This window comes from Ylistrum balloti, unplaced genomic scaffold (genome assembly GCF_031769215.1).
Source record: "Ylistrum balloti isolate Yb309-2 unplaced genomic scaffold, AGI_CSIRO_Ybal_v1 Utg370186, whole genome shotgun sequence".
Lineage (NCBI taxonomy): Eukaryota > Metazoa > Mollusca > Bivalvia > Pectinida > Pectinidae > Ylistrum > Ylistrum balloti.
In genome coordinates this window covers 1,068,009-1,081,902 of record NW_026782169.1, presented here as the reverse complement: position 1 = coordinate 1,081,902, position 13,894 = coordinate 1,068,009, and the positions used below count along the sequence as shown (strand labels likewise).

At 32.9% G+C, this 13,894-nt stretch overlaps 1 protein-coding gene across 1 annotated transcript; it reads right to left on the bottom strand.

Annotated features, from left to right (window-relative positions):
* Window positions 1-3,720: 3,720 nt before the first annotated feature.
* On the bottom strand, window positions 3,721-13,027 carry LOC132551235 (coiled-coil domain-containing protein 63-like). The gene is made up of 11 exons (XM_060215348.1): window positions 12,964-13,027; window positions 11,405-11,592; window positions 10,105-10,235; window positions 9,553-9,734; window positions 9,203-9,384; window positions 8,631-8,719; window positions 7,282-7,496; window positions 6,487-6,655; window positions 5,370-5,533; window positions 4,719-4,810; window positions 3,721-4,195 (listed from the first exon to the last, which is right to left on the bottom strand). Exons 2-11 carry the CDS (start codon window positions 11,560-11,562, stop codon window positions 4,006-4,008), a joined length of 1,572 nt encoding a protein of 523 aa, XP_060071331.1. The 5' UTR covers window positions 11,563-11,592; window positions 12,964-13,027; the 3' UTR covers window positions 3,721-4,005.
* Between the last annotated feature and the right edge of the window lie 867 nt (window positions 13,028-13,894).

Genomic DNA, 13,894 nt, shown 5'->3' with positions numbered 1-13,894 from the left:
TTGTCCTGTAGAGTCGCCTCCCGTTTAGTATCGATGTTATATATCAACAGATTCGGTGACTATCTGTTTTTGTTGAAAGAACTCAACAGACTCATATTTACCCCCATAGTATCAAAGTATTAATTTCTCTACACCTTCTTATGTTAAAGTGATCACATGTCAGGGATTAAAGATAACATTATACATGGAATCAGGACATTCATGTTCTACAAACATTTTCTAGATCTCTTACTGCACTTCAAAAAATCATATTTCTCCGCTGTCACATCAAGGTTTTTTTTGTGATTAAATTTCACCAAGATTTTTTTCTCTTATTAAAGTACCTGAATAGTTTTTTCTCTCATTTCATTACCTCATGTTTTTTTTTTTTTTTTATTGATTTAATTACACCAAGAATTTCTTCTCTAAATAAACCACCTGCATAGTTTTTTCTCTGATTACACTACCTCAAGGATTTTTTCTTATTTCTTTTCAAATATAAACTTGAACATGATAAAACAACTGACAAAGACATTTTTGACTCGTGCCCTCCCTGGGCTTCGAACTCGCGATCTACAGCACCAAATCACCTAGCCAAGAAATTCAACAACTACCTCAGGGGATAGTATGAAATTTATATGTAACTTTTCGTCTTTTGTTAAAATGTGATGATATGATATTTGGAAAAACATAATGAGAAAACATTTCATTTTCATTTGTTCGGCGAGTTTTAACTGCATACTTCAACCAAAACAATGAAAATTTTGAAAAATGTCTTAAATCCTTCATTTGACTATCTTCTAGTATAAAACTTTTCTTGGAACTTCATGCTTGGGTTAAACAAATATCAGGCAATGATATTTTCATGATTAAAAAACGAAGGAGATCGTTCTGCCTTAATCCTTGGACTTTCCACCTAAAACAGCTAGTTTTTTTCCGTGATCAAGAAACAAACAGAAATGTCATTTATTCATTTTCGGGTTCTAAGAATAAAAAAAAGTTTTTAAAAAAATCAGAAAAGTGGTGCACCGGGATTGAATACGTGAATTTGAAATCTGTTATTTGTGATGGTAATTCTTGCAAAATTTTTAATTGAAATTTACCATCCAATATTTCAAAAAATATTTTCTCAATATTTCTGAAGTTAAAAAATTGTAGTCCTTATGAGAAGACCCTTCTACCAGCATATAAATACAGCTGTAGAAAGCAAAATGTATAAAAACAAAAAAGTCCGGAATATCAAGATGGAATTCGTTTTATATTTGATTATGCCCAACTTCCGGTTATGAAATACAATAGCAATGTGCAAATGGGGGAGAAAAAATATAATGAGATTAACGGAAAAAAATGTATCGGTAAAATCTGAGCAGATGCTCGGGGTCCTGCTTTATCGACCATAATCTCTGTGTAAATATAGATCAAATTTAACTAATTATATGAAGTCAAGACAGAGATGTATGTGTTATATACGTCTCTGGTCAAGCAGGGACGTATACGTCCCTTGTCAAGATAATAATGTTTTTCATGAAACTGATTAAGAATACGAATAAGGCCTGTAACTTTGGTATCGCTACTTGTAACAATATATTCAAAGGGAGACAATCCGGAAGAAACTTCATGTAAAAATCAGCTTTGATTTTCAGCTACTTTGCTTTCGGACTCAGTCGTAGGATTCACGCGTTGAAATATGCTTCGTTTTTAAAGAAGACTAGTTTTAGCTCAAGCATTTTGGAACAAACAAATAAATATGTAACAAAAACGATATAAAATTACATGAAAACGCAACATCCCACCTCCGCAATTGAATTATCTGAACAATTTTTTTTTATCTCCACGGATCAAGACGCTCTTTTTCGGCTCTACCATAACAGTGGAGTGGAATACTATTAATTATGTAAGACTGATACAAAAATTTGTGAAAGCTTCTTGATACCAACTACCCTTTTATTTTCAAATATCAACAATTTTAACTCTTCCTTATGTCCTGCCCATCAGTCTCCTTAATTCATGTAGAACTGTCCTTCACTACCGCGATCAGAGACCTAGATCTCTGCCTCAACATGATATTCACAAACCTGAGATTTTGCAGTTCCAAATTTTATTACACCTACTTCTACAACTATTATCCATTCCATCTGTCAATCTGTCGTTCTTAGACCCCTCCTTCACGCCCTAGATAATAGATTATTTAAAAACTGACGATATGCCATGAAGAAACAAAAAGGAGATCCTAGAGGGATTTTGGCACCCACCATTGATTTATCATTTTATTTTATTTTTTTTTTTAAATTTGATATGTTTTTTTCCTCTTTTTCTCTTCTCTTCTCTATTTTTGCTCTTAATAGTACAAAAGTTGAACACACTAATCCAAGATGGTAACCTCTCAGTCATTTCGTTTTTCTGATCAGTTCAAAAATCAGATGGGCACAACTAGGGGCCAAGTGGAATGTACAGATGAAATTGGAGAGATCTATCCAGTACTTCTCATGAAATAGCAGTATCAAACTTCCCTGTCAAAATCCAAGATAGCCACCTCTCGACCATGTTGTTTTCTTCTGATCAGTCCCAAAATTAAAATATCACAACTAGGGACAAGGGCAATTAATCTACACAGAGACATATATAACACGTCTCAGATCTACATATGGATTAAGTGGAATATCCATTAATCACTTCTCATAAAATAGCAATAACAAACTTTCAAAAGTCAAAATAAACATGGCCGTCTGTCGGCCATTTTTATTTTCTTGATCAGTCCAGACACAGACACGAAAAGGGACCTAGGGAAAGCTACATATGAAATTAGATCTATCGAGTACTTCTAAAGAAATAAAAAATATTGTCTACAGACAAACTGCGGACCACAGACGTATGGTTATTTGAATAGCCCACCATCTGATGACGGTTGGCTAAAAACCAAACAAAGAAAAAACAAACAAAAACAACAACAAACAAACAAATATGTTAAATGTAGTTTTGAATGGATATTTATTAAATATAATCAATGTGCAATTCTTTGATGTTTTTCGAAAGTTAGTCCAAAGATATTTACTGTCATATATTTTGAAACATTTCATTTCTACTGTACTTGATTTGTAGTTGTTGCCAAAATCTTTTTCATTTTCTTGTTCACCACTTGTCCAAATAATTTGGTTAATCGACATGGTATTTTTGTTAGGAATCAGTTTCAGTAGAAACAGTATCTAACTCTATGCTAAAACCTACACACAGGGTTATACCCCAAATAAGATGGCTTATTGAAATCTGCCAACTGAGCCCTTAGAGGTGACGAGGAATGTCCTAGGGGTTTTTTGATGATTATTTCAACATCACGCATAAGATTTAAAATGATTATTTGAAAATCAGACAAATGAATATTTCGAAACGACACCAATTTAAAAAAATAGTATTAAAGGACTTGTTATCAAACCATTCAAGTTAAGAGCAAATATATAACATTATACATAAAATGGTAGGAATAACATTGTTTTTGCTGTTATCACAGATAAAATTGTGTTTCATTCACATTTACTCTAACTTTCTCACATATATTTACATAGGTCAACTTAAGTTTTAGCACGACAGCAAATTATAGCAATACATGAAAAAAACTGTACAATTGTATAGAACAGAATCTACCATATTACCATTCTATAAAATGAAGTGTATATCTGTACAAACAATGTAGATTTGACACAATTATTTATAAGGAAAACTTTAAGTCTTTATCTTTTTGTCTGGTTTTCTTCTAACTTATTTTTTCCAAGAATTTATCAAACTTAATTAAAATTAATTCTGTGCTTTCTTGATTAACTATGATTAAAATATTCACATCTTAATTTTTTTTTAAATCCCAGTTCACCTTGATGATATAGTCCAAAAAACAACATGTCAACAATATTTTAGTAAACTTTATGGTGAAGGTCCACACGATGGTCTGTTCTATCTATCAGTACATTGCCTATAAGTATTGTCTCTTGCTCAATCACCAACATGTTTATTAAGATCTTGTATTTTCTTCACTGTTCATTTCTTATCTTTCTTATTTTTTGCAGTTTTTTCTTTGGCATTCGACAGGTCATATCTATTTTCCTGTTTCTTTGCAGCGGCCTCGCGTTTCTTCACTGTGTTCATGACGCGTCGCTGTAGTTCATTCCTGGTCATGGGTCTAGCCTCATCATCACTTCCCTCACTTCCTTCACTGTCATATTCATCACTGTGAAAAACAATGGTGTTCAATGTAAGAAAAAAAAATGAAATGACCTTTAACCTTGACCAATGACCACCAAAATCTATCTTAGTGAACCAAATCTGTATATTGTAGACTAAGCTTTTTTTTTGCAAATGGTCAAGGTTGACCTTTAACCTTAAATCTTGAACAATGACCACCAAAATCTGAATAAGTGTATAACCTAGTATTGTGATGCTACAGTGTGAATATGAATCAAATCTGTTATGGTGTTCATGGCTATCTTCTGTATACACAAGATCATTATGGTCATATGTTCATACTGACCACAGACAAAATAAATCTCTATATACTACAAGTTTTGCACCCCACCCTTTATATAAGTTAGGTGTATAATTGGTGAAGCAGGAAAGAAATATTCAGCATCAAATTGCAAATTTTGGAAGTTTGGCTTTAATATGAATGAAAAATAGGGAAAAGGGAATGGGTCTGATTATCGACCCCAAAAATACCTTAAAAAGCCCTGAATTTGTTTGTGTGATATACTTACCCAACAGCAGGTGGTATAATAGGTAACTGGGATTGAGGTGGATTTGGTCCCTCTCCTAAGAAAGCTCCAACTGGGAGTTTCTTGTCAAGGTCCTAAAAAAATTTTATGACAAATGTAAACAGGAATGTCTTAAGTATGATAATTTGAAATTCCATCTGAAAATATAAAAGTGTATCAAATTTTTTAAACACATTGTATATGGGAGTTAATCAATGACAATGGAACCCAAAATTTTCAACAGATGTGTGATGTCGAGAAACAGAATATATCATTCCCCTATACATATAATATATTTCTTTTAAGGATAAAATACTGGTGATACGTGATTAAGCTTTATATTCTTTAAATTAATAAAAATAGTTCTGAAGGGTTTTATGTTAAGATGTTTTCAAGGATTGAACAAAATCATGAAAAATTGAAAACATGAAAATAAAATTAAAAAAAAAAAAAAAAAAAAAATCATTGCATGAATTCCTTTAAAAAAGATACATTTTTTCAAGTGTTTATTAAAATTACAAAAAAATTAACCTTTACAGAAAAAAAAATTCTGTAAAGAAACATATTTTGATGTATTTATATTTTTTGAAAATCTTCCTTTATTATGTCACAAAAAAGGAAAGATGATGGACACAGATCAATACCAATCTTTACCTTAGAGTTGACATATCCTTGTACAGCCAAGAGTTCGTTGGTACGCTGTTCAATAATTCCTAGGTATTGTATCATGTTGGAGTCTGTCACACCTGAGGCTGCTCCTAACATGTCATCGATAGCAGACTTGTCACAGTTGATCTTGCTAAATAAGGATGATATACCTGTACATAAAAAAAAAAACATATATATCACGTACATCAACCATGATGACAAAGGTTCATACACAATGATACTGAAATATTCAATCCTTCAAATTTCAATTTATTAACTTTTCTTTTTAATAATTCATATCTTTATTTCTTTTTATCTGGCGTAAATGCTTTCTTAACTGAAACATAATGTTCAGTTTATCATATAGTTTATACCTTATATTTACCAAAATAACCCTCCATTTTAAAAGACATTTTACTATTATTTTACAACTAGGAGTGTATTGATATGGCTGAAGCAGATCATTTATATAATGATACATCAAGAGTGAATCACAACATGTGCCATGATATATCACCTTTCATAGTTTTGACATTGATTTTGGGGCTCTGTTCTAAAACGGCAGTTATAGCAATGGGTTGATGGGTAAAAGACATGAAAAATCATACAATTTTTGTTACTGACTGAAACAGGGTCTTACAGTCACTTCATTTTCATAAGCACTTGCAAGGTCTCATGACTTGTGACTTCACTCTTACAAGTGTCCAAGTTTAAAAAAATGTGCAGGACCATTTCAAATTTTGCTACAATTTTTGATGATTAAGAATCCCTCAAAAAAAAAAAAAAAAAATGTGCAGGACCATTTCAAATTTTGCTACAATTTTTGATGATTAAGAATCCCTCAAAAAAAAAAAAAAAAATGTGCAGGACCATTTCAAATTTTGCTACAATTTTTGATGATTAAGAATCCCTCAAAAAAAAAAAAAGGGTGCAGGACCATTTCAAATTTAGCAACAGATTTTGATGATTAAGAATCCTGAAGAAATTTACATAAAATGCTCAAAATGTGGGATATTGCAATGTACAGGTATGTGTTTATTGAACCGTGAAATCATGAAGTCATACATTGTTTTTGTGTATTACGAAATACAGGTGTATCATTACTTCCCTACTTTTAATTTACCTGCTCGAAGTTGATCCAGAATCTTTGTGATTCCTTTATTCTTTCCATCAGCAGCATCACCATTAGCAGCAGCAGTGTTACTCTGCTCTTCCAGTTCCTTCAGTATTTTCTTCCTCTGATCTTCCAGTTCAATACCTTGCAGTTTGAATTTTTCTATTTCGTTATTTATCTAAAATGGAATGACATGAATATTAATTTTCTGAATCTTATCTTGTAATAAGCAAAGATGGCCGACACAAAAATATTAACACAAAGTACCGACTTATTGAATTTGAGAAGGATATAATTTTGCTATATTTGTTGTCAATAAAGTTTGTGTGAAATATTCATCAAACATTGCTACTGTGAATGAAAATCTCAGAAATCATCTGTTCTGCTCATATACATTGATATCAGTTCACAGATATGAAGCAAATTTAATATCTTTAAACTAGCCCAAACTGGGAAAACTACGAAATATTATAGCCGTGTGAAATCTAACAAGAATACAGTATTGTAGCACAATACAAAATCATAACAGATGCCATCTTGTCTTTGTAATGCCTCTAATCGAGGACCACTGGCGTATCAGTCTTATTCTCAACCAATCAATTTAATGAGACGATCTCCCTAGCTGAGCAGTATATTGCAGCCAGTATTTACAGTGTTACATATACTCATATACAATAATCATTATCCTCATCTTCTAGCAACATGGCACTTTTTTAATCTGCAATGCATTCACTGGACTTAACCACCAGTTTTATTGTTTGCACTTTGATAAGATAATTTTTGTCCCTATATTTGTGAACTCACATCTTCAATCTGCTCCTGTAGTGTTTCAATCTCATTGTTTTGCTCATTGACAAAATTAAAGAGGGCAAAGTTCCTATCCTCCACTTCGATGAATTTAGCAACCAACAGATCCAGATCAGTTTCATTGGTCATCTCTCTAATCCTCTCGAAAGCTGCCTCATAAGTTTCCACAGAATCTTCTTGACTTTCCTTCTTGCGGTCAGCTTCTATGGCCTCTGAGAAATGAGTGTATGACATATTTTTTTTATTTCTTCCACTTTCATATTCTTGTATTTAAATCTTACTTGGCTGACACTGTATCCATTACAACGTTTACAGTAAAATAAATAATTTTTGAATGGGTTTTAATTTCCTGATTTTATGAGTACAAAGTGTTCATAATATTATAAATGCCATTAGGACACTGTATAAGTAGATTTATTGAGCTATACATATTTATCCATAAAACCAGAAATCCACAAAACAGCAATTTTTATAAAAGGATCAGAAAAATAATTGAGCCCCACTGAAATATATGATTTTACAGCAACTAAAAGATATAATGTGTCTGATTTCATACCATTGAGAGACATTCAAATTCCAATTTTATCATGAAAGAAAGGAAAATTTAATCAGTGTCTACAACACAATATCCTAAATATGTCACATTTTTGGCAGCATGTTCTATTGTTCTATTTAAACAATACTCGAATTTATTTTTCACATATGAAATAAAAATTCACATTTTTTATTAAAATGTATCTTAAATAAGTTTTGCCCGAACAGTCCTGAAGAAGCCCATTGTTCGGGCGAAACCGGTAGACGTTTCACACTAATAAAAAATCAACTTATCCCGAACCTGTTGCGATTGACTTATATACTTAAATAAGTTTTTTTGCTGCATATTTAGGATTTTTTAATGAGTCATGTGGATGTTGTTTATCAACTAGTTCTTCTAACATCTTGTTATCATACCAGTGTAATGACGTTGAAAACAAGCTGGACTTGAAATAATTACTGTTATTATTTTTACCACCTTATATAAGTGGTGATAAAACTTTCTCTTAGTCTGGACCAGTATTTCAATGCTTTTTTACCAATGTAAGATTTTACTAGTCTCACCCTGGGGTTGAAATGGGGGATTCCCCTGTCAGAACAATAATATGACGTTATCTCAAAAATTAAATCAGACAGACAATGTGAATTGCTGCCATATATGAGTACCAGCCAATTGTGTTGTTAACACTCTGCAAGTTTGGTCTCTCCTGGCCCTTGATCCCCATGAAATCGCGGGAGTCAAAGATTCTATTAATCCTACCCTAGGGGTCGAGATCATTCCAAGGGGGTCAAAGTCAATTATGCAATTATGCGAAGCAATTCCTTCATTTCAGCATTGTGTTGCTGCATGTCCTTATCTGCTTTTTCCTTCAGCAGAATCATTTTTGCCTGAGCCTCGTCCCTACAAACAGAATGTTTAGAGTTCCTCACAATTTTGGGTGATGTCAGCTCTAATAGTTTGATCTCTTAATTTATTTTCATAAGTACAGTATCATACAACTTGAATGGATTATATTGGCCTAAATTTGGTTAGACTCGGTTACAGTTTACTGTAAATAGGGTTGATTATATGTCATTAATGTTAGGGGAAAATTTAAAAAAAAACTTTTTTGGGGGAGAAAATGGGTAGGATTTTCCATACATTATAGCACATTCCGAATATTTCAATTAAATTTTCAGGAAAAACTTTTTGTAAAAACCCCTCAATCTTTCCTCAAAGTGATCCCTGCCATGCTGAAAAGCTTACTAAAGCTGATTGAATTTAAATTACCTCTCAATAGATAAGAGTCCATTCTAGAAAAAAAAACAGATTTCAGAAGTTTCCTAAAGTTATTAAATCTCTTACAAAAACGACTATATTCACAAAACAGTATCAACTAATTACCTTGCATCATAGGCTTGTGTTGAGCTTTCAATAAGTTCTCCTTTTTCCCGTCTGGCCACTGTGAGCTCCTTATCAAGCTTTTTATACAGACCGTCAAACCTTGTTCTTTCGACACGTAAGCTTTCAATTTCCTCTCTGTATTTCGAATTTTCTGTCAGATAGGCGTTAAAAGTTTTTTTGGCCTGAAAAATAGTCATTGAAAAATATATATATCTTTTCATTATATCATTTAAAACTTGAATTCTAGATACAAGTTTACATGTTACATGCAAAGATAGTAAAGATATACTGCAGATCATTAAACTACAATTTTCTTAATAAGAGTTAATTGAAATTGTTATGTTTTTTACCGTATCAAGTCTGTTCTCCAATGTACGGATTGTTTTCTGTGTTTGAACTGTATGTTGCGAACTCATGTGTATTCCTCCCATATTTTTGTGCTGGTGATGTATTTTTCTATCCCATTCTTTGATTTTAGCATCTAATTCTACAGCTTTTCTCTTTTCATCGGCAATGTCTGAATCATAATCCTCTGAAATGGGAAATTAAGTATTTGAAGTACAATTGCATTTGAATTAAAAAGGGAACTCACTTAAATATACAGTCATATTTTTTTCCAACTTATATAACACAAAGACTCTGTTTAATTCAAAAAGTATTTCTCAGATCTTGGACGAACTTCACACCAAACATTTGAATTCACTTAAATTGAATACTCTGAACTTGAAATTTTCACAGTTCAGCTGAATTCAGATGATGAGGTTCAACTATACCTGACCTTTGTCAGATTGACAAGAATGGCTAATTATTCTATTTTCATTGCTGCAGTTAATGACCTTTCACCTCTACAAGAAGTATCTGATGGTGACAAGACACTGTCACATCATTAATTAATTCATTACCTTTAGCCTGAGCAAGAGTAACAAGTGTGTCTGTGTTGTCCTCATCCATGTTTTGGTTGTGGTGGCTCTCTGCCAGCCGAAGCTCTTTCATAAGTTCCTGTTTCTCACATTCTAAGTGACTGATTTCTCTCCTGAAATAAATTAATTTGCATATTGTAAAATCATTCATTATTTTGGGGGGATTTTATTTCATTGAATTTGTTGGTAACTCTAAATCCGAAAGTGGTTTATGTCCAAGCATTAAACATAAAGTTGACATGGAAAAGTATTATCACATTTCATGAGTAAGATTTAACCATAAAATCAAGTGTCAACGAAAATGTTTATTTTCAGAATACAGGGAAAATTAAAAGTGCCACAAAAATATGTGATTTTTACAACATATGTCAAAAGTATGCTGCCATATTTGAATACATTTTAATTTAATTTTCATTATCTGATTGCCTTTCAAGGTTACATTAGCTGATCGGATCATGTTACCAAAGTTCCTTAGACTCAAAGCAATAATTGCTGAATTTTACTATCACACCCTTGGACTCTAGATTTTACTAAGGGCTACCACCCATAGAACTTGATTTATACTTTATTTAAAACTGATTTGAAGGAGAGTGAACCATGCATGTATGGAGAGATGGGATTAATTTTGGAGTCATGGGATCAATTAGATATTTTTCAGGAACAGTCCAAATGATTAATTCCATCTTTTGTATGTTTTTGAATATTTTGCATTAACTTTCTTAATGTCTTAAACAATGACAAAGTCTGCATATACTTGTATATAAATGCTACGTTGTCCGATGTATACACTCTCCGAGCCATGATATAACAATTTAAATATGTATATGGAACTTTAGTCAACACGTCACATCATTAATTAGTTACAGTCATGGTGTCCTTCAGCATTTCCAATCCTATCAATGGCGTGACAATGATGAATATTAATTAAATCCAAAACAGGAAAACCAAACAACACTGTTTTCTTCACAACATTACAAATTTGCTTGCAGCTAGTATTCTTGTAGCCAACTTATTATACTTTTATCTGGTTTTCTTTGGCAGAGAGCCAACATGTAACTGCTTGCTATGCCTACATGTACATTGCATATATTGTATGTAATCCACATTAAACTTTTAAATTTCGAACAGTAAAAGTAGATAAAGAAATTTGATGACTTTGGAAGAAAACTGAATAGACTGCATATGTATAAAGCATCAATATGTACAAAGACAAAGACATAATAGATTATGTACAAAGAAGAAGAAGAAGAAGTAGAAGAAGAAAAAGAAACAAAACACTTACTTCTGTCTACGGATGAGGTTTTGGGATTCTTCTGTATATGCAGCTCTGTCTCCTTCCATGAGGCGAAACTGTCGCTGCAGTTTCTGCAGTTCCTGTTCAACCATAACCTCCAAATCCCCTTCGCTCATATCTGAATTTGCTGATCGTGGGCGCGGCATCTTGATTTTTGGTTGTGCTCTCTGTCTATACTGTATACCAGAAAAAAACACAAAAAACTTAAACATCCACAACGCAATTGTATGAAAATGTTTGAAAACTATTTCTGTAAGTAAGTATACATGTAAAAGGTATGTATGTCTTCTGATTATGGCTGAAGTATGAACGCAAGGTGATACATTTTTGACACAATGGGTATGTATGATGTACATTATACATGTACATTCACTATTCTCCTATAGATCTATATATATGTTTTATTAATAACCCAATACTGTTCAGAGGATGCATGGTCTCATACCAAGTACATACATTATTGTTTTAATCAGTACTAGTGGTGGTTTGTGTTGTATGTGTGACATTTGGCTACTACAAGTGTGTATGTACATGTAAGCTGTATGTGTGGTTAGTATCATATGTGTGGTATATTCAATACCAGTGTGCACTTGGGTTGTCTGTTGGTATGTGTGTGGTGAAAAATGAATTATCTGCTTTGTGTGTGAAGAACATAAAGTCAACAAATTTGCTGTAGTTTGAAGATTTATGATGTACAATGTATTGTTATGTGTTTGTGATGATAAAACTGAATAAAAAAATAAAATATAATAAAAAAAACTTAAACAACAACAGAATATGTATGTATAATCGTGTCAATATTTTGTGATGTATAATTTAAAATTCAATGTGATATCATGTACATCCGAACCTGAAGGAGATGTATCACAATATTTATCAATGCCGTGGACATGTTTGAGTTTTCTTATTTCTATGAATCAGGATAACAACATTTCCTTTAGAGCCAGTATCAGTTAAGGTTACGAGGGGTAGGAGTTAGGGTCTCTGTAAAATATTACGTATAGGCCTACCTAAGTGGGGTTGTGCCCAATCTATTGAACAGCTCTAGAGGACAGAAAAAAAATTGTGTGAATTGATAATGTGATCCATTAATTTCTTTAATTCAACAATTTACCTCCTATATGTTGGTTTACAGGATAATATACATGCAAACAATGGCGAATATAGTAAGAATAATAATATCGCAGTGTAGTGAGTTCGGCGATAGGACCTACTCACACACTGTCTTCTACCGAAATGACACACATAATTTCATTTGATTATAGATTAAAATATCTCGTTCAAGAAATATATATGCCAACACTGATATATACACATGCACTGTATGTAAACATCTTTTGATAGCTGTCCACGGGCATAAATTAATATATCGTGCCCGAGCGATAGTAAAACACAGATTATTGGTACCTGTTTACATACAAAACAAAATAATGTCAAGGAATGTTCCTGGCTCCTGTGTATCCTTCGTCAGACATAGCTGTGCAGATAATATGTAGAAAAAGTTAGTTCTGTTATATAATAAACCCTCTCATTGATATTATACTTACATGTGTATGTGAAAAAGAAGAGCCAGGAACCTTCTATACGTTGATATCCAACGGGAACCTGCTACTATGGCTGCCTTGTGTTGCTGTTGTCAAGGGAAACACAATCCGGAGACCTCGGTCAAGGGAGACTACTCGCTCCGTCAGTAAGTGCATTTGTAGCTCGTCATTTATTTTTACACATGTAAATAACACCATACCAACTTTTGAGAGTTATGGTAATGTCACGATGAGTGGGTACATATAGTAAGTGGCGTTGAAAGTTTAATTAATCAAATTATTTATTCATTTATCTAGCTTTAACGTGTAAGATGAAAATAGGATAAAAACGAAATACATATGTATGTGATAGTTTGAATGTTTTGTGCTGTTTTTTTTTCCGAATCCAGTTAGTGTGGTACAAATGCGCTGATGATCCCTGTGTTATGGCACAAGGAAAGTAGCGTGTTTGGAAGACTGAATATGTCTGAAGATAATTAGGATGTGATGTTCTGTGGTCTGTTATGATGATTATGATGATGCATAAATTATATATTCATCTTTTTTATGTAAATATTTTGCATAACGGACGGGCGTGAAAAGGTAAGGGGTCACCTGCCCTACCACATGGGTTTTCCCCGGGTTTCCTCCCACAATAAGACCCCTCGCGCGCTTACATCCGGGCCATCAAGAGTGATTAGTATAAGTTGAAGTAACTTGTTTCGCAATTGTTGTAAGATAAATAAAGTTTATAGTTATAGTGCGACGGACGCTGCTGGTGGTTCACGTGAGACAGGTAGACTTAGTAGCGATATGTACAGGTGTCCATATTTGCTTGGCTTTCGCCGACTTCCCGCCCACCCATTCAATCCAGCTGTTGGACCTTCTGTGGACTCGGATACCAACAGATACATTTGCGAGAGGAAAAATAAAAATTTCAGTGAGAGTTTTGAAA

Excerpts from the sequence above, each read along its gene's own strand:
- LOC132551235 (XM_060215348.1), bottom strand. The coding sequence starts at position 11,562 with ATGCCGCGCCCACGATCAGCAAATTCAGATATGAGCGAAGGGGATTTG. Across the intron at positions 7,497-8,630 it reads TGAAATGAAGGAATTGCTTC|AGGCCATAGAAGCTGACCGC; the intron begins GCATAATTGCAT and ends CTCATTTCTCAG. Across the intron at positions 4,196-4,718 it reads ATTATACCACCTGCTGTTGG|TGATGAATATGACAGTGAAG; the intron begins GTAAGTATATCA and ends TGTTTTTCACAG.